Source organism: Microcebus murinus, chromosome 9 (assembly GCF_040939455.1).
Source record: "Microcebus murinus isolate Inina chromosome 9, M.murinus_Inina_mat1.0, whole genome shotgun sequence".
Classification (NCBI taxonomy): domain Eukaryota; kingdom Metazoa; phylum Chordata; class Mammalia; order Primates; family Cheirogaleidae; genus Microcebus; species Microcebus murinus.
The window spans coordinates 92,707,265-92,731,129 of NC_134112.1; the positions used below are offsets into that span (position 1 = coordinate 92,707,265).

At 53.6% G+C, this 23,865-nt stretch overlaps 1 protein-coding gene and 1 long non-coding RNA gene across 3 annotated transcripts; one reads left to right on the forward strand and one right to left on the reverse strand.

Moving 5' to 3' along the window:
- Positions 1 to 573: 573 nt before the first annotated feature.
- LOC142872942 (uncharacterized) lies at positions 574 to 16,074 on the reverse strand. Its single transcript, XR_012921042.1, has 2 exons — positions 15,760 to 16,074; positions 574 to 878 (listed from the first exon to the last, which is right to left on the reverse strand). It is a non-coding gene; the product is annotated as an uncharacterized LOC142872942 (long non-coding RNA).
- Positions 13,936 to 23,815, forward strand: ZYX (zyxin). Of its 2 annotated transcripts, none has more exons than XM_012768102.3 (10): positions 13,936 to 14,534; positions 15,405 to 15,624; positions 16,063 to 16,259; positions 16,409 to 16,501; positions 16,619 to 17,143; positions 21,005 to 21,125; positions 21,266 to 21,435; positions 21,528 to 21,706; positions 22,559 to 22,679; positions 23,251 to 23,815. In XM_012768102.3, the coding sequence occupies exons 2-10, from the start codon at positions 15,417 to 15,419 to the stop codon at positions 23,353 to 23,355; spliced, it is 1,719 nt and encodes a 572-aa protein (XP_012623556.1). In that variant the 5' UTR covers positions 13,936 to 14,534; positions 15,405 to 15,416; the 3' UTR covers positions 23,356 to 23,815. The 2 variants fall into 2 exon arrangements, with proteins under 2 accessions (XP_012623556.1, XP_012623555.1); XM_012768101.3 differs by lacking the exon at positions 13,936 to 14,534 and adding an exon at positions 15,145 to 15,265.
- Positions 23,816 to 23,865: the final 50 nt, after the last annotated feature.

Sequence of the window (23,865 nt, forward strand, 5' to 3'; positions counted from 1 at the left end):
AAAAAAACCCATGGATTTAAAATACCTACTCATTGACGGCCTGGCAGGGTGGCTCAAGCCTGTAATCTTAGCACTCTGGGAGGCCAAGGTGGGCAGATCATTTGAGCTCAGGAGTACAAGACCAGCCTGAACAAGAGCCAGACCCTGTCTCTACTAAAAAAAATAGAAATAAATTAGCTGTACAACTAAAAATATATAGAAAACATCAGCTGGGCATGGTGGTACATGCCTATAGTCCCAGCTACTCAGGAGGCTGAGGCAGGAGGATTGCTTGAGCCCAGGAGTTTGAGGTTGCTGTGAGCTAGGCTGACGCCACAGCACTCTAGCCCGGGGAACAGAGTGAGACTCTGTCTCTAAATAAATAAATAAATAAAATACCTACTCATTGAGGGGCTCTCCGATTCTGCATGGGCTTAATGCTGTAAACAGTCCAATATGAAATGATCAAGCAACACACTCAAGACCTCATTTTGAAGTCGAGGTCTCCAAGAATAACGGTAAGTTCCCTTTTACCTGCAGGACTGAAAGCCCCAACAAATGGAGAGACAGCCCCCAAACACAACAGCTTGATAAAGTGTTTATTTTGTTTTAATGGGAGACATTAGATGACAGTTAAAGGCCTATACAAAGGTCCAGTGGAGAGGGGGAGGTTCAAAGTACAAGATGGGAAGACCAATCGATATTCCTAAGGCAGCCCCAAGGGATGGCAGCAAAGCTCCGGGAGAGGGATCAGGCTTTGCGGGAGGAGCTCAGCTCCTCTACTCTAGCAGCAGGGAGGATGGGGCCGATGCCAGTAGGCTGCATATTTGCTGCAGGGAAGATGAGGAATTCCTGTCTGATGGCATCTATTTTCTCTGAGAAGTAGGAGGCGAGATCATCTATTGAGAGTGAAGACAGAAGAGATAGAGAAAAAAAAAATAAAGCTCAATAATATGCAAATATTACTTTATAGTGGACAAAGAGTTTTCAGACTATTCTTACAGCCCTATAGGAAAGACATGATCATTGCATCGCAGCTGAGGAAACTTGGGCCTAGAGGTCAATTGACTCTTTCCTCCAAGACTTGCCAGCAGGAAAGAGAAGAGCTAGAGCTTAAACTAAGCTCCTCAGATGGAAAATCCATTCTGGATGCTGTAGAAAAGCGCTTTATTTATGTATTTGTTCATTTGCTTTTCAAATCATTAGAGTTGCTTGGTTCAGGAAATGTTAATTGATACACATTCTTTCACTCTTGTCTCTAATTAAGGTGGAACCATAGCTCAAGAGAGGGATATGTCTATCTAGATGTAATGAGAATTATCTTTCCTCGGAGTGACTTGTCCTGATAGGTCTTTGGTACTATATGGAGTACTGATGACAGGAGTGTCTCAGTTACCATGTGTGTCTGTCTGGGTATGGCGTCAGAGTCTCTGTACCCTCGGGTGCCAAGGAAGCTATTCAGGGGCAGCTTCGGGGCAGCTCTTAGTGGTTCCCCACACGCCCTATTTGCTCAAAGCACAGGAGAGAGGAGAGCCTTGGTAAAAACAATCACAAGGGTCTGAGAAGGAGCAGGGATAGAGGTGTGTCTTCTTTAAAACGCGAGTAATTTCCTCAATGCCCTGTGAACAGGAGGACCGAGAATGGACTTTGGGGGCCATTTGGTTGCTGACAAGGGACCCCATTCATACAGAGGGGCAGGCTCCGACCTAAGTCATGGAGCAGTGGGGACACTGTAGTGTGTAAACTGTGCTCCCACGGAGTAGGACACGGCCATGACATCCATCCTGGTGGTCTGTGTAGTTCTCTTCCCCACGCCTTCCTGGCCATTGTGCTGGGGTGGAGCACTTCCCTGGGCAGAGCAAGTTTACAGAGGAAGGAAGGATGGCTCAGGGCAGCCAGATACAGAGGACTATACGGTCTGTAGCAGAAGTTGTCTGGCTTCAGTGTTGGCAGCAGAGACAGAAAAGCCTTACTTGACCAATCTGTGATCTTTTCAGCAGCGAGGAAGATAAAACCCTGTAGATCAGCCATAGGCCATTGCTCCTTTGACTTTTAGATGAGATTCGAAACCTTTGCAAAATATTGGGGATCGAAGGTGAGCTCACTCCAACTGGTAGTGAGATAAGGACAGTTATCAGCACGAAAGTGGTGGCAAGCTCTCTCCTTGGTGCCGTCCCTAGGGACACACCTCCACGAGCCAAAGTCTCCCGTATAGAGAGGCAGGCCCGCACCACTGGATCGCCTCGCAGAGGACAGTGTCCAGGCGACTGCTTCCCTGGTGGCTCTCTCTCTCTTTTTTTTAAAGACAGAGTCTTGCTTTGTTGCCCAGGCTAGAGTGAGTGCCGTGGCATCAGCCTAGCTTACAGCAACCTCAAACTCCTGGGCTTAAGCAATCCTGCTGCCTCAGCCTCCCGAGTAGCTGGGACTACAGGCATGTGCCACCATGCCCGGCTAATTTTTTCTATATATATTAGTTGGCCAATTAATTTCTATTTATAGTAGAGACGGGGGTCTCACTCTTGCTCAGGCTGGTTTCGAACTCCTGACCTCGAGCAAACTGCCCGCCCCAGCCTCCCAGAGTGCTAGGATTACAGGCGTGAGCCACCGCACCCGGCCCCTGGTGGCTCTCATAGAGTCTGTGCTTCACATCGTCGAGGGAATGCATTTGCCCTGTCTCTTCTTTGGGAAGTAGGTCTGTGGGAAAGCCTGGCAGAGAACTATTTCAGACGTGGGGGTTCCATCCAAACAGTCTGATGAGAAGGATCAAGCTAGGAGCTCTGGGCTGAGGGGATCCCGCATCTCTGCCAGAGAGCCTGGAAGAATGTTGGTGCTTCCCTACCATTTCCTGGGCAGGCCCCGAAGCTCACTCAGGGCCTCAGGGTCCCTTCATCTTGACCAGGTCACAGTCCCAGCAAACAGGCGGGATGCCAGGACCAAGGAAGCAGGGCCTAGGGTCTGGGCAACCATGAGTCAGAGGCCAGGTAAGCAGTCAAAAACGGAGTTCAAGAATCCTGGAGAGAGGACCCAGATGGAAACTTCAAAGGTCAAGCAAGTACTCAGTGCTTATAAGTCCCAGTGCATCAACAGAGCAAGAGAAGGAGCACATATGCAACACAAGGCAGGTGTTTGTTCCAGCCTCAGTGGCTGCACCTGCAGGGAGAACCAATGAGAACCTGGAACTGGAAGGCCTGTTCCTGATCATCACTGCTAGCTACCCAGCTAGTATTTATGAACTCGGGGTAGAGCAGGAGATGTCACATCTCGCCTCTGTAGCCTCCCCTGCAGAAACCCCTTAGCCCTCACTTGCATCCACAGCTCTTCTAGGAGTGATGTCCTGCCGTGTGCTTATAAGGTTTCCTCCCCAGGCCCTGCCTATGAACCACACAGGGCCTGGTAGTTGGAGCTCTATTACTACCCATCAGACTTCTCTGTCACCAGGAGACAGCTGACAGCACACCTCTCGGATTCCTGACTATACCCTCCTCTGGGTTCTCTAGCCCTGTGCCGTCCCTAGCTTTTGGGATATCCTTCAATCTCAGCTTAGATTCCTCTTGCAAATGCTTGCTTGGGCAAAGATCTCTTTTGGCTGCAAAATCTAACTGCCTCAAACCTTTTCTCCTTTCCTGCAACTGGTCCTGTTCCTAAAGGTGTTTAATGCATAAAGGGTAGATGTAGCTCCCATCTGCCGTCTCCTTTAATGGAGCCAGTCAAGTCCAGAGAGGAGATAGCAGAAGCATTTTCCTGACAATTAAAGAGAAGTGGATATATAGGGCATTAATTACACATCATTGATTGCTAGAACTGGATGAGTCCTTAGAAGTCAAGCCTCTTGTTGTACTTTCACAGACAAGGAAAATCCATCTCTCGGAATTTTGAAGTCACACACAGCTAGTAAGTGGCTGAACTGCAACTGAAATTCAAGTCCTTTGCCTCCCTAAATCTATGTTAGATTATTTTTATATGATTTTTATTATAACATTAAACCCTGTTGAAATAAGCTGGGTCCTCATATTCTTTTTGCTTATGGGGTCTGATCAGCTCCTTGTGAATAAAATGAGTTAAAAAGAACAATGTTTTAAGAGCACAGATCTCACGTTAAGTGCTCTTATCACAGTAAAATTAAAAGGAAAAAAAAAAAAGATCATTGTTCTTTGTAATCTAGGAGTTCCAGAGCTAATTATTCTCTTGAACTTTATGTTTAAGAATGGGTGTGGAATCCTGGTGCATATGTTCAGGTCATTGTTTGGTTAAGGTTTTCTGCTGGTGATAAGCTAATGGGGACAAGGCATGACTGTCCTGGGTGGGGGTCCATTTGAGGGCTGTTCACTCACTGAATCAATCATGATTATCCTGCCAGTGGAACTACCCAGATGGGCAAGTCCAACGGAGACCGAAAACTTTGAACTTCATGTGAAGGGTGTGTGCTTCTTTCTTTAACGTAAAGAAAAGTTACACAATTAATGTGTACTCATTTTGGAAATACATAAAAATACAAGCAAGAAGAAGAAAATCAAAGTCATCACCCTGTTTCTTACACTATTAACATTTTGATGTGTTTTCTTTCCATTTTCTTTGTGCATATATGTATATATATACACACGCACACATGCAACGAAGTGGCTGGTGATAGTCAGGTTGACTTTTATTTCTGATGGTAGAAAACTGTTTGGGGGTGGGGCAAAGGAATGCAATGCTGGCGATTTCTTCATTCTAAGGTGAGAGCTGGAATTTGTCACTTGATCTTTCTTTCCCTGGATTTCTCTATTTTCCTTCACAGCAGAAATCTTGAAGAGCTGCCAAGGTTCATCTTCTCTATTTCCTCACCTCGGTGCACTACCAATGCCCCCAGTCTGGAGTCTTCACTCCACAGAATCAGCTCAGATGGGAGGGGGGCTCCCTATTCTCCATGTCGATAGACTTTGTTCATCTCTAATCTTACTTGGCACAATGGGGCATTTCGCACCCACAGGAGGGACTCATGACTGCTTCCTCATTCTTAAACTTTTTCCTGGTTTTCCTCCTGCCTTTGTCGCTTCTCCTTCTTTGTTTTCTTTACTAGTTCATTCCATTCATCCATTCACTCCACATTAACAAACAGCTATGGAGCACCACTCAGTGGGAGCACCTCTCTAGGTGCTAGGGGCCAACACGCATGCTGCCACGGGCTTACAGTCTATGGGAATTAGTAAAGATGGACAGCAATAAAATATTAGGTGGTAGAATATATATATTTTTGGTGCCCAAACCTGAGACCAAATGATATATTGAAGGTGATAAGTGCTATGAAGAAAAATGCAGGAGAGGTGGATAATAAATAAAGGAGGTTGGTCTATGTGGTTCTAAATAGGGTGGTCATGGATGGCCTCACTGAGAAGACAGCATGTGAGGAAGAGTGTGAGGGAGATAATGGGTGATCCAGGCAGATGCCAGTGGAAGAGGATTCCAAGCAGAGGGCACGGCAAGTGCAAGGTGGGAATGTGCCTCTGCAAGGAAGCCAGTGTGGCGGGAGCAGAATAATGGTAGGAGATGATCTTGAGGGACTAGTTTGGGTAGATGTGGGCAGAGCCTGGGCAAGGTTCTATCCCATTTGCTTAATTTTCTCAGTGCAACAGGCAGCAAAGTATCAGCTGTGCATGAAGATGGAGAAGGTCTAGAAGGCTTCCAAGAGCATGGAAGAGTGAATGGACAAGGGAAATTGGTATGGATATCAGGAAGCAGCATTTTCAGGTGGCACCTGAAGCTCACTGCTATGACTTTTACAAAGAGACCCGTCCACAGAGCTGTATGTTTCTCTTCAGCCTCACGGAGCTGCATGGTTGCAGGTTTGGAGTTGGTAGAGTTGGACTTGGCCCAGGCTGGGGTTTTGCCAAGGGGGTATCACATAGTGAGGACACAAAGGACTTGAGAGTAGAGGCCAGGCAGTGACTCCAGTGACTGTTCAGGGACTGTGAACCAGTATGGCGGGCACGATGGGGTGCGGCGGGGAAGGAATTGTACCCTCCAGTGGGTCTAAGGATTGTTTGAGTTAAGTAAAAAAAAAAGAAAAGAGAGAATGAGCTGGAAAAATAGAGCTGGTTGGAGAAAGCATGGCTTAAAATTGGTTTGGAAAGAGATGGCTCAATGTCTACTTAGAGCCGTGCTGTGCGATCTGGGAGCCACTAGCAATGTGTGACCTTTGAACACCTGTGGTGGCACTAGTACAAATTGAGACGTGCCATGAGGGTAAAATACTCACCAAATTCCCATTACTTAGTGCCAAAAAAGTAAAATATTTCATTAATATTCTCTTTCTTTATTATTAATATTTAAAAAAATATTGGTCACATGTCAAAATCATAATATTTTGGATATACTGGCTGAAAGTCTATTATTAAAATTAATGTAACTTATTTTTTTACTTTACACATGTGGCTCACATCGTGTTTCTATTGGTCCATGTTGGTTTCAGGTGTCACTGTGGGGATAGGGGATGAGGTAGGGTAAAGTCATGAAAGGAGAGGCATTCAAGGCACAGAGAGGCAGGTAGAAGGAAGGAGCACCCGTGTGGATATGGAAACAACTAAGAATTAATAGCAGGGTCATTTTGGAGTGAGTGACAGTGAGCTAGAACATAACATTTGAGAAATGAGGACATGTGACCCTGGGCGACAGATGACTTGTTCAAGGACAGGCAGTAGATACAGAGTTTGATCACATGCTATTCAAAGCTAGGGGGCTTTAGGGAGGGGGGAAGGAGAATTCTCTGGATGTGGCAATGAGGATCCAAAGACATTATCTGCCCCACATTCAGGGCTGTGGGGAAAACCTTTGCTGCCACTTGGGAGGGCTACAGAGGAGACGTGTGCTGAGAGGGGACCGAGGTTAGAGCAAGAAGGAGAGAGGATGCTCAGAGAAGAGGAGCACCTGCTGACAATGGTCCATCTGCTCCAGAGGGCACCCTGGACAGGTTTCAGGAGTGGGGCTGGGGATGGAGATGTGGGGTGAGCTGGGGATTGTGTTCCTTTCTGTGCCTGACATACCAGGGTTAAGGGACTCAATGAAATTGGCTCTAGTGGTCTTGAGGCAGAGCGACTGGCGGCAAAGCTGTGAGTGTAGGTGGAGGGAAGGAGCGGGCATCCTTTCTTCACTCCTGCTGGAGGAGGCCTGGAGGCTGGGGAAGGGCGGCTGTTACTCAGGGTGCATGCCTCCCTCTTCCACCTGTCCTCAGGTGCTGGAATCCATCAAAGCCCATCATTCTAGGCCTTCTCAACTTCTCACTCAAATTCTTACTTGGAGGCAGATAACTCCTAAATATGGACCTTCAATATAATCGTCGATTTTCTGCTCTGGACCCAGATATCCCAGTGCCCTCTGTACGGGCTTGTTCTCAGTACGTCCAGAACGAAACGCCCACCCCTACTTACTCCATGTAGCACAGCCAGAAGCTGGGCTGGGCCCACAGTGTCTATTTCTGCCTCCCTCCATCCATCATGAGGTTTTGCAGATGAGTTCATGTCCTAAAAAGATCTCTCATCTATCCACTTTTGTCCACAGACCCCCCCCAACCTTTGCACCTCGAGCTCTATAGTAGCCTCTTCATTGGCCTAAACACATCTGTACTGGCCCCTCCTGTTATTCTCCACACTGTCCCTAGGGTGACATTTTCAAAATTCCCAAGTCTTTTCATGCCATTCCTTTCAACCTACAACACTGCAGTGGCTCCCCATGGCTCTTGGGCCCCATTCGAAACTGTTTCACATGCTCTGTAATCTCCCCACGCCCACCTGTCTGGCCTTTGCTCACGCTGTGCTTGCACCTCCCTCTCAGACACCCCAGCCACACATGCCTTGGGGGTCCCAGGACTTTGCACATGCTGCTCCCACCCACTCCTCATCTTTCATATCTCCACTTGGACACCCCTTCCTTGAGCTCCCCAGCCAGGTCACATTTTCCACACATACGCTCTGTCACATGCATCATATATATACCTTTCTCTTGAGGTCCCTTGTAACAGTTGCAGTTTTGCATTTGTCTGTCATTATTTAATTAGTATTTATCTCCCCTCCCTGGCAGAACCCCCATACCCAAGTGCAGGCTGAGATCATGTCTGTCTTTGCTCAATTTTATGTCCCCAGCAAAGCATCCTGGTACAGTAGGTGCTTAACAAACATATTCACTGAATAAACAAATGAAGCATTCTTGATGACATGAAAACAAATAACAACAAACTGGGTGGCAGGACAGGCAGCCTAAGGAAGCTTGAGCAAGCTCTGGGTTTGCCCTGGTGTCCCCACTTCCTACGTCAGATCAGCCTAGTGAGTTTCTTCATAGTAAGCCCACCCTATTAAAGGAAGTGGAGGCGGCAAAGCAACTAGAGAGACAGGAATACTTTTTATTTCAAGCAAGATAGCTTATCTATCTGTATTCATCCCCCCTTCTCTGAAATGTTTACTCCCTCTAGTGACTTAGCCTGCTATTTTCAGTGACAAACACTCCAGCTTTGAGGCCAGGCTCCCTCCGATTTTGGCTTTCTCTAGGTGCAGGGAGAAGGAAGGCAGCTGATGCTCCGCTAGCGGCTGCCTCGGTGCCAGCAACCTGCCTGTGCTGCTGTTGGTGCCCTGGGTCTCTTTTCCTGCCTGCCCTTCTCGGCTCCCTCGGTTGCTGACTCTCGGCCATCTGACCATCTGCCTTGCTCCCCCTGCCCCAACACACACACACACACACACACACACATGCGCGCGTGCACACATGCCCACAGACACACAGCTCTGGCTTGCTGATGCCTGCAGTGCCTTTGGGTGCCCATCTGGCCCAGCCCCTGGGAGGGATGGACTCCTGCCTTCTACTGCTTCTCTGACCTCTGCTCCCTGGATGCCCTGTGCAGATCCTGCTCCCCTGGTGCTGGAATCCTCACAGCTGCTCTGACCTGGAGGGATAACACACAGGTTTGCGTAGTGAGGAGGTGCCCAGCTACCGTAATCAGCAGAGCCACACCAAGCAAGCACTACTGGGTGGGTGAGTAGAAAAAAAATTTTTTTTAACCTTAACACTTATTATACTAAAACTCTCTACTTAAGTGTTTTTTCCTAGATGGAGAGTCTCTTGCGGGCAAGAACTGGCATTGTTTATCTTTATATCTGGACTGCCTAGGATACAGAAGTTGTTTGGTAAATATTGCTCAAACTCAGGTTGGAGAATGGGAGGGAAGGAAGGTAGAGGGTGATGCCCTGATTATCAGCCTCCTGTGCTGACTTTGAAGAAAGGAGGAAAAAGGGGCATTGGTGGGTGTCAGTCCCACCCTTCGGTTGGGGGGTGGGATGGGGGGGAGTGTCCCCCCCCCCCCCGGGGCAGAGCCGGAAGCTGCTCATCCTTGGCCTTAACCACAAAGATCTCTGAGTCTCTCTGAGTGTTTCACCCTCACCACATCCTCATTCCCACCCAGCCCTTCCCTCAAGTCTGCAGTTTCACTAGGCAGAGATTCTTCTGTAATGACAGGCAGATTCCTGAAGGACTGGGAGGGCGGTCATGTGGGGGCAGGTGGGAGATCTGCAAGCCAAGTGCACACAGTACTCCATGCAAGGGAAGCGCTCTGCTGTCACGAAAAAAGACACAGTGGTCCTCTCAGCTCTCTCCTTTCTTTTCCTTTCTTAGCTTATAAAAGCAATGCATGTTCATATGGAAAAATACAACAGTATACAGCCTTCTGCCTGCCCCATTCTACTCCCTGACGCTAACTGCTGTTCACCATTCTTGAGAAGCTTTCTGGAAATGTGCTATTATACAAAAGCATGTACAAGCGGTCTTCAAAAAGTTCATGAAAAATGCATATTATGAAAAAACTGTGCATGGATTTCAAATTTCTTTTTGCACCAAAATAAACTCATACTAACTTGTTATAACATGTCTGAACAGGATCTAGTTCGAGGCACTAAGGAGAAGACATCAGTTTGAAAAGAGCTGCTATCAGACCAACATGAATTTTGCTAAAATGGTAGTAAGAACAAACATTGAATTTATGGTGAAGCTCGGGTGGAAGAATGATGAAGTCATTGATGTTTTACAAAAAGTTTATGGGGCTGGGCATCGTGGTTCACACTTATAATCCTAGCACTTTGGGAGGCCAAGGTGGGAGGATCACTTGAGGCCAGGAGTTCCAGACCAGCCTGGGCAACGCAGCAAGATACCGTCTCAAAAAAAAAATAAATAAATAAAAGTTTATGGGGACAATGCCCCAAAGAAATCAGCAGTTCACAAATGAATAACACATTTTAAGAAGGAATAAGACGATGCTGAAGATGAAGCCTGCAATGGCAGACCATCCACATCAATTTGTGAGGAGAAAAATCATCTGGTTTGTGCCTTAATCGAAAAGGACTGATGCTTAACAGCACAAATAACCGACATCGGGGACATCTCCATTAGTTCAGCTTACACAATTCTAACTGAATAATTAAAGTTGAGCAAACTTTCCACTCGATGGGTGCCAAAGCCATTGTGCCCGATTGAGAAGAGCAGAGCTTTCCATGGAAATTTTTGAGAAGTGTCATTGGGGTCCTGAGGCATTTCTCCAAAGAACTGTAAACAGGAGACAGAACTTGGCTTTCCCAGTACAATCCTGAGGACGGCACAATCCAAGCAACGGCTACCAAGAGGCGGAAGAGGTCTACTCAAACCAGAAGTGAACCGGTCAAGAGCAAAGGTCATGGCAGCAGTATTTTTGGGTTGCTCAAGGCAGTGTGCTTGTTGACTTTCTGGAGTGCCGGCGAACAAAAGCATCTGCTTATTATGAGAGTGTTTTGAGGACGTCAGCCAAAGCTTTAGCAGAAAAACACCTGGGAAAGCTTCACCAGAGAGTCCTTCTCCCCCTCAACCATGCTCCTGCTCATCCCTGTCATCAAACAAGGGGAATTTTGTGAGAGTTCTGATGGGACATCATTAGGCATCCACTGTCCAGTCCTGACTTGGCTCCTTCTCACTTCTTTTTGTTTCCTAATCTTAAAAAATCTAAATCTACAAGAAGCACCCATTTTTCCTTCAGTTAATAATGTAAAAAGGACTGCATGGACATGGTTAAATTCCCAGGCCCCTCAGTTCTTAGGCACAGACTAAGTGGCTGGTATCATTGGATACGAAAGTGTCTTGACCTTGATGGAGCTTATGTTGAGGGATAAAGTTTACATTTTTATTTTTATCTTTTAATTCCATTTTCCACGAACTTTTTTATTATTTATTTTTTTGAGACAGAGTCTTGCTTTGTTGCCCAGGCTAGAGTGAGTGCCGTGGCATCAGCCTAGCTCACAGCAACCTCAAACTCCTGGGCTCAAGCGATCCTCCTGCCTCAGCCTCCCGAGTAGCTGGGACTACAGGCATGCACCACCATGCCCGGCTAATTTTTCTATATATATTAGTTGGCCAACTAATTTCTTTCTATTTATAGTAGAGATGGGATCTCGCTCTTGCTCAGGCTGGTTTCGAACCCCTGACCTCGAGCAATCCGCCCGCCTCGGCCTCCCAGAGTGCTAGGATTACAGGCATGAGCCACCGCGCCCGGCCTCCATGAACTTTTTGAAGTCTTTTTGTATACATACACCTGGCATCTATAAAAATCTGTGTGTGTGTGTGTTTTCACAAGCTGATAGATAGAATTTCAAGGTATCGTGTGATAGAGAAAATGGTGGCCCATGGATATAGAATAGAAGGCTGGGCTGGAGGCAGAACTGCAGAGGCTGTTGATGGGCCAGGTTAGCTGGGGTTGGGCACGGGTGTTGTAAAATAGTAAAATATTTGTGTTGCAAAAAACTTTTGCAGTTTAGCAGGAAAGAAATCCAACATCTAGTTGGCCTCAGTTTCCTTAACTGAAAAATGGGATGATGTATATTCTTCATGGGTGTACGGGCAAGATTAGATAAGGGTAATATATTTACTTTTTTTTTTTTTTCCGGGTAGGTCAGTCCATAGCAAGGGAGTAATCTATTTAAAGTACTTAGCATTGTGCCTCGCAAGACAACCGAAGCCTTATCTCAGTGTGTGCAGTTATTATAGTTGTTGTTGTTATTGTCATGCTGGTGCCATTGCTGCTGTCGCTAGAGTACTTAGCATGGTGCCTGGCCCATGGACGAATCTCTGTCCCTCTGCAGCGGCGTATAGAAGGAACCTCCTGATAGCTAGCATTCCTCTTTTCATTTTGAAATTCACTTTTTTGTCATGATGCTGTTTCTTCCTTTTTCTTCCTTGACTGCTTCTAACTTCCTACTTTATGTTGTGTACACTTAAACAAAACGTTCTGGTCCCTGGTGGATATAAATCCTGGGAGGTGTGTAGCAAAGGCCAGAGTTCATATTTTCACTTCATCTCCCTGACCTGGTGGTCCCAAGCTGTTGGACATGCTTTGGGCAAGGACATCTACTTATTTGTTACACTTTACGCATACTACCTGAGGATATCAATTAGAGTTCTGCTTACTTAAGACAAATCCCCAGGGATCATCAGGGCTGCTCCTGTTCATTGTCTGCATTTTAATAGCAGTGACTCTCAGCACCACGTGAGACAACCTGGCCCAGTGACTCTGTCCTTCTGAAATACTCTGTGTGTTTCTTCTCGTATTTAGGACGGCTGGCTTAAAACTCTGAGCTTTAATATTTTGCATCCCAAATGCTCTTAGTTGTCATTAAAACCAAGCCTGCCTACGCGCTCTTCTATTCCTGATTTATAAATAGGCTCAGTTGCCTAACAATTACACATACTCCACTTTGCACACGCACATTCCTCAAGGAGACACTTAGAGGGCAGATGGCTTTTACTCCTATGAAGTTATCTGGAAACCATCTTCTTTTTTTTTTTTTTTTTAGACAGAGTCTCACTTTGTTGTCCAGGCTAGAGTGAGTACCGTGACGTCAGCCTAGCTCACAGCAACCTCAAACTCCTGGGCTCAAGCAATCCTGCTGCCTCAGCCTCCCGAGTGGCTGGGACTACAGGCATGCGCCACCATGCCCGGCTAATTTTTTATATATATATCAGTTGGCCAATTAATTTCTTTCTATTTATAGTAGAGACGGGCTCTCGCTCTTGCTCAGGCTGGTTTCGAACTCCTGACCTCGAGCAATCCGACCGCCCCAGCCTCCCAGTGTGCTAGGATTACAGGTGTGAGCCACCACGCCCGGCCCATCTTCTTAACCTTTTTTATTTTTCAAGTGGGTATATTTTGAAATATTGGTGATGAGAAATTTGGTCTATAAAGACTAAGACAGTCTCCAACACGCACAGGAAATCCAGTATCAAATGTCTAACAGATCTTCATAGGGACAGGCCCAGGACCGGCTTGAGCGTGTCAGAGGAAGGTGTGCACTGTGTATTTTCCATGCTGCGTGTGGCTACACAGGCTGCAGCTGTGAGAAACACTGGTGACAAAAGCAAGAAGCCAGAAAGGGCAACGTGGTCTGGAAGGTGCCAGAGATGTAGTGTTAGGCATAATGAGGACTTAGTAAGGTTGAAGGAAGGAGAGGACACCGTATATACCAAGGCCCATGTTTAATCAGTCAGAATTTCCATTCTGGGCAGAACCAGGACATTAGTAATACTGAGTATTCTATAGCACTTTCAGCTATGGCATTTCGTTTACTTCTCCGTATAATGCAATAAGCTGGGTGGATTAAATAACATCAGTCTTACAGATGGAGAAGACAGAGCAGCGAGAGAGAAGAGACTTGTCACGCCGACCTCACTCTGCTGTCGCCCAGCGTTGCTGTGCCTGACATCAGAGTGCAGGGGACACGCTCTGACACCAGTGCCAGTGTAGACCTGCACTACCTGGGTGTAACCCGGGCCCCATCTCGCCGGCCGCTCTCAGCCTCCGTTTTTTTCCATCATAAATTTAATGGATTAGTTCGGATGATCTCTGAAGAGTGGCCCAGACGCTCCTCCTCGACAGTAGAGTGTGGCGGATTTGGAGGGCCAAGGGCTGGACTGTCTCAGATAGCAGCAAAGGCTGACAGGGTGAGAGAAAAGGAAGCGCCTGGGGGGTGGATATTGGGCTAGGAGGCGACAAGCCGTGACTCAGTAGTTTGCAGGCAGTGAGTGTGGAAGAATTCTGGCGGCGACAGTAAGTTTCCTAGTGCAATTAAAAAAGAAGAGGAAGCAGAAGACCCCTCCCAGTGCAATTAAAAAAGGAGAACCCAGTGCAATTAAAAAAGAAGAAGAACCCAGGTCTGGTCCCTTTCCCGTTGCCGGGGGCAGAGGCTCAGGCCGCGGAATCCGGTCTGACCAGTGGGGGGCTCCACCGCGCGCGGTTCCCGAACCCCCAGGAGCCCCGCAGTCGCCCAGCGGCTCCCGGAGAGGGTGGGTCGCGGTGGGCTTCGGAGAACTGCCTCGGGCTTGTCGCCCGCGTCCACGTCCGTCCTCCGCGATCCCTAGCCCGCCCGCAGCCCTCGCCTCGGCCCCGCCCTCCGGCTTCATTCCCGACCCGGGCCGCGACCGTCCCTCCCGCAGCGGAGCCGCCCGCGGGGCGCGGGCGATGCGAATTCCTAGAAGCCTGAAGAGGCTGCCCAGCGCTGGAAGTTAGATCCCCCCAAACGCTGGAGGTTCGTGGTCACTCGCGCTCCCCCGGGGCACAGACTAGCCTGGGTGGGGTGCAGGGGGAAAGAACGCCCCCTCACCATAGCGTCCAGCCTGGAGCCCGATCCATGCGTCCTGCCAGCCCAGCCTGACCCGGAGTGGGGGGAATCTGGGGCGCGGGGCTGGCGGCTGGCTGGGGAGGTGGCGGCGGGAGCGGCCTCAGGTAACGGCAGGCCCTGGGGCGGGGCGGGCCGCCGCGGGGGTGCAACGGGGCTGCACGAGTCCCTGCGGGGCGCCCGCCCGACCCCCGCCGGCGGAGCCGGGAGCAGGGACGGTGAGTCAGACCTCCGGCACCCGCCAGTCGGGCGGGAGGGGGAGGGGGAGTGGGGCAGGTCAGGAAATGACATCAGAGGCCTGTGTTTGGGGAGCGGTGGTCTGTGCCCGGCCGGGGCGGCGGGGGCGGCGGTGAGTGGGGCGGGGGCAGGCGGACCTGGCGGAGCCTCCGGCCCCGGGCAGGACCAGGGCCCCTTCCTGGGGGAGTTTCCTGCCTGGTCCGCCCTGCCCCGCTCTCCCCGCCCCCTCTCCAGGCCGCTCCTTGTATGGTCTCGCGCCTCTCTCTCCCCGCCCCTCCCTCCCTCCGTCCCTCTTCAGCGCGTCCCTCCCCGCCTGGCTGGAGGCTGCTCGGGGCCGGGACGCACAGTCCGCGGACCCGGCGCCGAGGCGGCCACCGAGAGGCGGCGCGCACCTCCGGCCCGCGGTGAGGCGCGGGGAGCCGCCCGGCGGCCGCCACAGGGAGGGGGCGTCGGGCGGGGCAGGGGGCGCCGGGGGAGCTCCGGCCGCTGGGGGGGTCCTTCGCCCGACCGGCGCCGCGTAACCTGGCGACCTCCCCCCGGCAGCCCGGCCAGGCCATGGCGGCCCCCCGCCCGCCTCCCGCGATCTCCGTCTCGGTCTCGGCTCCGGCTTTCTACGCCCCGCAGAAGAAGTTCGGCCCTGTGGTGGCCCCCAAACCCAAAGTGAATCCTTTCCGGCCCGGGGACAGCGAGCCCGCCCCGGCAGCCGGGGCCCAGCGCGCACACATGGGCCGGGTGGGCGAGATCCCCCTGCCGCCCCCGGAAGGTATGCAGTTGGGATGGGGCTGGACCCGGCGCGTGCCGGCGTGGGGGCAGTGGTTTCGGGAATTTGGGGGTGTCTGGAAAGGTTGTTGCGGAGGGGGCTGGGCGCAGCCACCCTGTCCCGAGCAGATGTTCTTACCTCATCGTGGAGCTCGTGGCCGGGAGCCAGGGCTCCTGGGACAGTTCCAAGTCCCTCGCCTGGGGGTGAGAGGCGGGAATGTGGGCCTCGAATCTTCCCCTCTGTGTCCGTTTTCCGAAGTGTAACGGGAGCTGCACCACCCTCGGCCGTCCCCCCAGCCTTTCCTGAGCCTGCGCTCCCCCCTCCTTTCCTTCCCCACGCGCTCCGGGACCCCGGAGAGAGTTCTCGGGCTGGGGCGAGAGCTGTAGACGGGAGGAGAGGAGGGGCGCTTGCTGAAGGCCCTCTCTGTCCTTCCTACCTCAGACTTTCCCTTACCTCCTCCTCCCCTCATTGGGGACGGCGACGACGAGGGTGCTCTGGGAGGTGCCTTCCCACCCCCGCCTCCCCCGATCGAAGAGCCATTTCCCCCTGTGCCTCTGGAGGAGGAGATCTTCCCTTCCCCGCCGCCTCCGCTGGAGGAGGAGGGAGCCCCCGAGGCCCCCGTACCGCTCCCACCGCAGGTATGGAGGCCTGGGAGAGGCAGCTGCACCGGGACACCCCCGAGGAGAGGAGGGCCCTTTCCTGATACCTCTCCTGCACCTCTGCCCTTCTGCCCTGTTTGGGGTTGGGGGGAAGCCTGGGATTGGTGCTCTGACCCCTGACCCTCTAGCCCAGGGAGAAGGTGAGCAGTATTGACCTGGAGATCGACTCTCTGTCCTCTCTGCTGGATGACATGACCAAGAATGATCCCTTCAAAGCCCGGGTAAGGGACCAGGAAGTAGGAAAAGCAGGGCTCAGGGCAGGAGACGCTGGGGGTAGAGCTGTGGACAGCTGTGTCCTCCTCTGACTGCACTTCTCTCCCCTCCCGTGCCCCCTGCAGGTGTCATCTGGATATGTACCCCCGCCAGTGGCCACTCCATTCATTTCCAAGTCCAGTACAAAACCTGCGGCCGGGGGCACAGCGCCCCTGCCTCCTTGGAAGGCCCCTTCCAGCTCCCAGGCTGCCCCCCTGGCTCCAGCTCAGCCTCAGAGCCAGACACAGTTCCATGTGCAACCCCAGCCCCAGGCCAAGCCTCTGGTCCAAGCCCAGGCCCAGGCCCAGCCCCAGCCTGCATCTTTGGCTAACACCCAGCCCCGAGGTCCCCCAGCCCCATCTCCAGCTCCAGCTCCTAAGTATTCTCCAGCAACACCCAAGTTTACTTCTGTGGCCTCCAAGTTCAGCCCTGGAGCCCCAGGTGGACCTGGGTCACAGCCCAATCAAAAATTGGGGCCCCCCGAAGCTCCCTCTTCCACTGGCACAGGCTCCCCTCAGCCCCCCAGCTTCACCTATGCTCAGCAGAGGGACAAGCCCCGAGTGCAGGAGAAGCAGTACCCGGTGGCCCCTCCAGCTCCTAACCAAAATCAGGTAAGGGACTGCTGTGGGACAAGCTGAGGCCAGGGACTGGGGGCCGGGGGGGGGGGGGGGGGGGGGGGGCTGACTCAGGAGCCAGAGAATAAGCACCCAGGGTGACCCAGGAGAGTGGGGGTGGGTAGATAAGAGTTTTCATCCAGCCAGTTAGGCTGGTGGGACAATGGTAGGAGAAGCCCTTCTGGAGGAGGGGCCTGGCTGGGCGGGGCCTGGCTGGGAGTGCGCAGAGCAGCACAAGCTCTGAATTAGGAGGGTTTATGGACCTTCCCTTGTGCCTCTGCCCCAGAATGTTAAAGCGGAGAGATGACATCAGCAGTCCAACCTTGGTTTTTCCCATTCTTGGGTCTTGAGTTAATCACCCTGCTTCTCTGAGCACTTTCACCGCCTGAGGGCCATCTGGAGATAAGAGTGTCAGCCCCAGTAAACACTGGCCTAGCTGGATCAGCTGATGCCAGGCTCTGTGCTCTGTGCTCCAGAGGCTGGGACACGGGAGGGAAGACATCTCTCCGAGAGGCTCAGCCTTTGGGAGTCAGATGGACCTGGGATAGAATTCCTGGCTTGGCATCTCACAGCCATTACACCCTAGTCGAGTTAGGTGAACCTTGAGCCTCAGTTTCCCCATCTTTAAAATAACGCGATCTGCTTATATAGTGGCTGTGAAGGTTAAGTGAGCGAATGCCTAGAGAGTGCTCGGTTCTGTAACTGGCACATAAATGCTCAAAATAGAAAAGCTATCATTACAAAATGGTTCTTGCACTCTAATTTGGGATATGAAGTCTTCCAATGAGATGGGGGACCCTGGTGGTCATCTAGTCCAGCCATCCACAGAGGCCGCAGACAGTGTGGGTGTCTGCTTATACTCAGACACGGTATAGGAAGAAATGCCAAGTGCCAGTGAGCTTTTGTAGAATCCTGTGAGTTACAGGAACTCACAACAGGCAGTGGACTTGGGGCCAGCAAAGTTTGGAAAGCTTTATGGAGTTGGTGTGCCTTGAAGGATGGGCAGAACTGGAGAATCCAGACAGGAGATGGAATGGCATTCGGATGTCCTGGAGAGTCAGTCCCTAATGACTTTTGAGTTAGGTGCGGTGGGTTGGGCGGGCTGGTGAAAGCAGTGCTTCTGGAAGCTTTCTGGAAAGCTCTTCCAGCAGAGATGTGTATTGGAGGTAGGAAGGTCAGGGAGTTCACTCCTGGGCAGCGGTAGTGTTAGTTGCCATGAAAAATAAGACCCTGGTATGAGAGCTCTTACAAAGGAAGAGCCTCCAAGACTCAGCAACTGATAAGCAGTTGGAAGGGGAAGGGAGGAGTGAAAGAAAAAGCCAGGGCGGTTTGGAGCGTGGGTGTGTTGGGACTGTGTTGCTGACAAAATAGAGAAGTCCAGAAGGGGAAATGGTTTGGACGGGAAGAGGAGGGGTCCAGCTGTCAACATGTTGAGCAACAGGTTCCCGGAGGACTTTCCTTCGGCTGGATCTGTCCTTCAGTTAGAAGTGTAGGGCTGGGTTTCAGGAAAGCCCCGAAGTAGAGGCGTGTGGCTTGGGAGTGGGGCGCAGTGGTGGCCCCAAAGCTGAGGAGCTTCCCAGGGAATATTCGGGGGTGGGGAGCGTGGGAGAGAGAGGCAGGTGGGTCCCCGAGCAGAGAGAGTGGTGGTGGCGGGGGTTGGAGGAGGAAAATGAGGACTCAAATAAGGCCCGAGGTTAGGCGGTTAGGAAATCATAGATGGCCTTGGCCTGGCGTGTGTGTCATGTGGTGGGACAGAGTGTGGGTGGCGAGAAATGGGGCTGCTGGCGTAGCCTCGACTCACCCGTGGGCAGGAGAAGAGGGACTCAGGGAGGGACTGAGTGTGAGAGAGTGTGTTGAGAGCGAGCGTGGTGTTTGTATGTGTATGTTTGTGTGTAAGTATGTGTGTATGTTTGTGCGAGTGTGATGTGTAGATATGTGAGTGTGAGAGACTGTGTGTATATGTGTGTGGTGTGGGTGTGTGAGCGTGTGGTGTGGTGTGCGTGATTTCCAGGTTTGGGGAGCAGGGTGTGAGGCAGGACTGTGGTGCTGAGCCCGGGGGCAGCTTGGGGACGCCCTCTCCCCCAGAGGCATCCAGAGAGCAAGGGCAGGGTCGCGCACCGTCTGCGTTTGCGGTGGAGAGGAAGGACCGTGCTGGCTGGCTTCCGTGGTCAGGGTGAAGTCATGGGCGCCAGCGGGGGGCCAGGCCGTGGGCTGGGCACAGGAGGTGGATTTGGAGCAGCCGCACGGGGAGGGCACTGCAGCGTCCTGAGCTCACTGCAGTGTTCAGTGAGCGCCCCACCTACTTTCTGCAGCGCGGAGGCAGAAACAGGAAGCGGGCAGCAGTGTGACCTGGGGTTGGAGATCGGTCCAGATAGCTGCGGGTGGCAGGAGGGACAGGGTGGCAGGAGGGACAGCGAGAGCCTTGCAGGAGCAGATGGCCACGGGCCCAGCGGGGGTTTGGTGGGCAAGACCCAGGGGTCGGCAGGGGGTTAGGGGAACAAAAGTCTTTCTGGTGAGGAGAGGCAGGTGGTGGTTGGCAGGGACTCAGAGGTAAAACTTAGGTCCAGGGTGTCCCGTGCAGAAGGTGACCGAGACAGAGGGACATTGAGGAGCTCGAGGTCGGAGAGTGGTTGCTGAAGCAGGGGCACTGATGCTGGCTGGCAGAGGGATCAGCGGCTGCATAGAGTGTCCTGAAGGATGAGGGTGCCCACAGGAGGGGACGCAGACGAAGATTTCGTGCTTCCCAAAATGGACCAGGCATTTAAAGTGGCATCAGAGAGCAAGGGCTGGCTGAGCCCCTTTCCTGTGTCCCCAAGATGCAAGGAAGGGAAGACTGGAGGAGGAACAAGGTGATGCCTGCATTACATGTGTCCGTCAAGGGCGGGAGACGGCAGGATCTTGAGGGAAAGTGGCTAAGAGCTGGGGGAGGGGAGGGGACGTCTGTGGATCTCTGGATGCAGAGGGGGCTGGGTGGGTGGGTCACAGGAAAAGGAGGGTGGCCCCAGGAGAAGGTAACAGGGAGGCTTGGGGGATTCCAGGTGTTAATGGGAATGGCAGCACCAGCAGGTAGAGCATTCAGTGATGGGGCCACAGACCTGGGGGGGACTCTGCAGTCGTAGAGGAGACCCCCGCCCCCTGTTCCTGTGAGAGTGTTTCTTAGAAACGCTGGTGCAGGTCAAGTGGCCCCTCCCAGAGTTCTCAGGGTTGCCCACAGCGCCCGGCCCCAACCTCCACCCAGCCCCAGTCTCCAGCACCCAGGGTCCCCTACCTGGCAGGGCTGGGTTGGCCTAGGGAGCGGCCTCTGGACCTCCTCTGAGGCCTGCGTGGAGGACACCGGGTCTCTGTGCGGGGAGCAGGGGCCTGGGGGCTGGGCCCCTGCAGACAGCTCTGGGGGTTTAACCTGTGATTCCCGCCTGTGTTGTATCCTCACGCTGACAGCGGCCAGGACGGTAGGTGTGTGCGCATGTGTGCGCCACCGCGTGCCCCTCTGCCGTGGGGGCCGTGTCCGAGCATGCTCTGTGGGGTTGATGCGTGGCCCTGGCGTGTCCAGTGCTTAAGTGACCTGGGCTGCTGTGTGCGTGGCCTCCGTCTGCCCAGTTGTTCTGGCCTGTCTGTGACTGCTCAGGGGGGCTTGGGCAAAGCGGGTGGACGCGTCTCGCTGTGTGAGAGCCAGGCTAAGGGCATCCCCTTCCCCTCTGTTATTTGTGTGGTGCCGGGGTTGGGTCGGAGCAGGGAGGGAGGAGGAGGAGCTTCAGGGGTCAAACCTGAGCATCTGGGAGCCGAGACCCTCCCTGGAGCTGGCCTGGACGGGCGTGTGGCAGCAGTGACCTCCAGGGTGAAGGCCACGCTGGGTTTCAGGTGCGCTCCCCTGGGGGCCCCGGACCCCTGACTCTGAAGGAGGTGGAGGAGCTGGAGCAGCTGACCCAGCAGCTGATGCAGGACATGGAGCACCCTCAGCGGCAGAACGTGGCGGTCAGCGGTGAGCCCCCTCCCCACGGGGACACCTCCCCTACCTCCCTGTGGGGGCCAGGCCTGGGGTGCCCCTCCCCCCAGGCCACTGATCCCACGTGAGCTTCCACCTGTCCCTACTTCCATTTACTGCCGTCTTTGCCTTCCCAGAGATCTGCGGCCAGTGTCGCCAGCCCCTGGCTCGGGGGCAGCCGGCCGTGCGTGCGCTGGGGCAGCTGTTCCACATCGCCTGCTTCACCTGCCGCCAGTGCGCACAGCAGCTCCAAGGGCAGCAGTTCTACAGCCTGGAGGGGGTGCCCTACTGCGAGGGCTGCTACACCGTGAGTAGGGCTGAGTGGGGCTGGGCGGGCGGGAGTGGAGGCCAGCTGGGTGGTGCCGGTCCCCTGCCAGCTTCGTCCTGCTGTCTTCTCAGGACACGCTGGAGAAGTGCAGCACCTGCGGGCAGCCCATCACCGACCGCATGCTGAGGGCCACGGGCAAGGCCTACCACCCGCAGTGCTTCACCTGCGTGGTCTGCGCCTGCCCGCTCGAGGGCACCTCCTTCATCGTGGACCAGGCCAACCAGCCCCACTGCGTCCCTGACTACCACAAGTGAGAACCCACCTACCCACCTTCTGGGCTGTTCTCTGGGTTCCGTGCTTGGTGTGGTGGCAGGCTGCCACCCTGGCCCAGGATGGCCCCAAGTCCCAGGCTTGCTTTCCGGCCCCACGTCTTTCTGTAGACAGCAGGGGCCAAGTCATCTGGATTTGGCTGTCCAGTGGCCTTAGCCCTGGGTGGCAGGCAGGTCCCACGACTGGCTGGTCCCACCCTAGCCCTAGCCTCGCCCAGGCTTATTTTGGGTGTGTGTCTGGTGTTTAGCAGAGTGTGCTGGAGTGACGTCCTTTCCGACACAGGCTGGTTTCTAAAAGTTCTTTTGGAGATCAGCCGTTTGCAACACTGGCGCCTCCCCAGAGACAGTGATTACAAGGTGGCTACTTTCTCAGGCTTGCAGCAAAGGCTCCTGATGTGGCTAATGGGCCGTGGGAAACTGCAGGGTCTGACTCCCACCTCTGACGGTGTTGGGGGTTCGACTGTCAGGATTCCACCTGGGGTGTCCAGGACTTCACATCCCACATGGGGGGTGGAGGGAGCTTTGGGGGTCCCAGGATGGGAGTTGGGGGTGCCTTGGGACATGCTTTCTAGAGGAGCTGCAGTGTAGATGGAGGGGGGTAAGGACCCAGTGGGAGAGAACCCTGTGACAAAAGCGTGTGTGGGGGTCATTGGAGAGGCTGGAGAGTCCCCTTGATGAGGGCGTTAGGCCTTTCTGGATAGCTTCCTCCACCTGGAGGTGTGGGCAAGGAAGGCTGCCTCGTGGCTGCACACCCTCTGTCCTTACCCCGTGCTCTCACAGGGCGATGACAGTCCCCACGCTGACTCTGCCTGGCCCCTTTCTACCCCTGCCAGGCAATACGCCCCCAAGTGCTCCGTCTGCGCCGAGCCCATCATGCCCGAGCCTGGCCGCGATGAGACCGTGCGAGTGGTCGCTCTGGACAAGAACTTCCACATGAAGTGTTACAAGTGTGAGGTCAGCCGTCCCTCGGGGCTCCCTGGGCAGCTCCGGCCGGGCGGTGGTGGGAGACCCTGCTTCCTGACCGGGCGGCGGGAAGCGCCAGCCTGCAGGAAACAGGACTGATTTTGAGGGTGGCCGTGGCTGCCCTGGTCTAATGCTCGCTGTTGCTGCAGGAGAGAGGCTGTGGGTTTCTGTAAGGTCACTTTGAGTCATGAGTAGACCAAGAAAGGGGGGCAGCCGAGGGGAGGGCAGGGCGTTGTTTCATTGCAGCAGGGAATGGGGAGCCAGGAGGTTAGAGAGGGAGGCAGAGGGGGGGTGGGACAGGATGGGAGAGGCCCCAAAGCCTTTATCAGGGTGGCAGTGGGCAGGGGGGTGGGCACCTCGGAAGCAGCTCTACCCACGTTGGTCCTGTCCCAGGAGAGGCCTGCTGGGTGATTGGAAGTGAGTTGGGGACGGGAGGTGGGTGTGGCTGAGAAAACACCAGCTCTGGGCCATGAAGCACCTGGCCTTTCTGATTCCAAGATGGAGCCGCAGGGGTGGGTCTTTCCCAGCCGGCCAGTGCCTCTCTCATCCACCCTTCTTCCAGGACTGTGGGAAGCCCTTGTCCATTGAGGCCGATGACAACGGCTGCTTCCCGCTGGATGGCCACGTGCTTTGTCGGAAGTGCCACACTGCTAGAGCCCAGACCTGAGCGAGGACCGGCCCTCCAGACTGTGGACCACCCACACGGAGACCAACTGCCCCCACGCCCGTCCGTCCATCTGTCCACCCGCCCCAGTTATTGTTTTGATGTCCAGCCCCTCCCTCCATTCCTAACCCCACCCCAGTGTCCCAAGTGCCCTGACCCAGGGCCCCACATGCCTAGGGATGCAGAGTCCCAGCCCTGGGCGCTAGTCCTTGCCTGCCCCCCTTCAGGGATCACCCGCCGTCCTCCAGGTCCCCACCTGAGGGGGCACCAGGTTTAGTGCTGCTGCTTTCACTGCTGCGCCCACGCCCTTGGCGGCCCAAGCAGCCTCTGCACTCTGCTTGCTGAGGGCCCGAGACGCCCTGACCCTCTGGGCGCCGGGGCTGACCGGCCTGGACACTCCCCTTTCCCCTGTGCTGCCAGGCTGTGGCTACAGCTGCAAATAAAACACGTTGTTTTTTCATAATTTATAGCAGTGACTCTTTCTGCAGCGTCTCCAGCCCTCCTGGGTGGGAT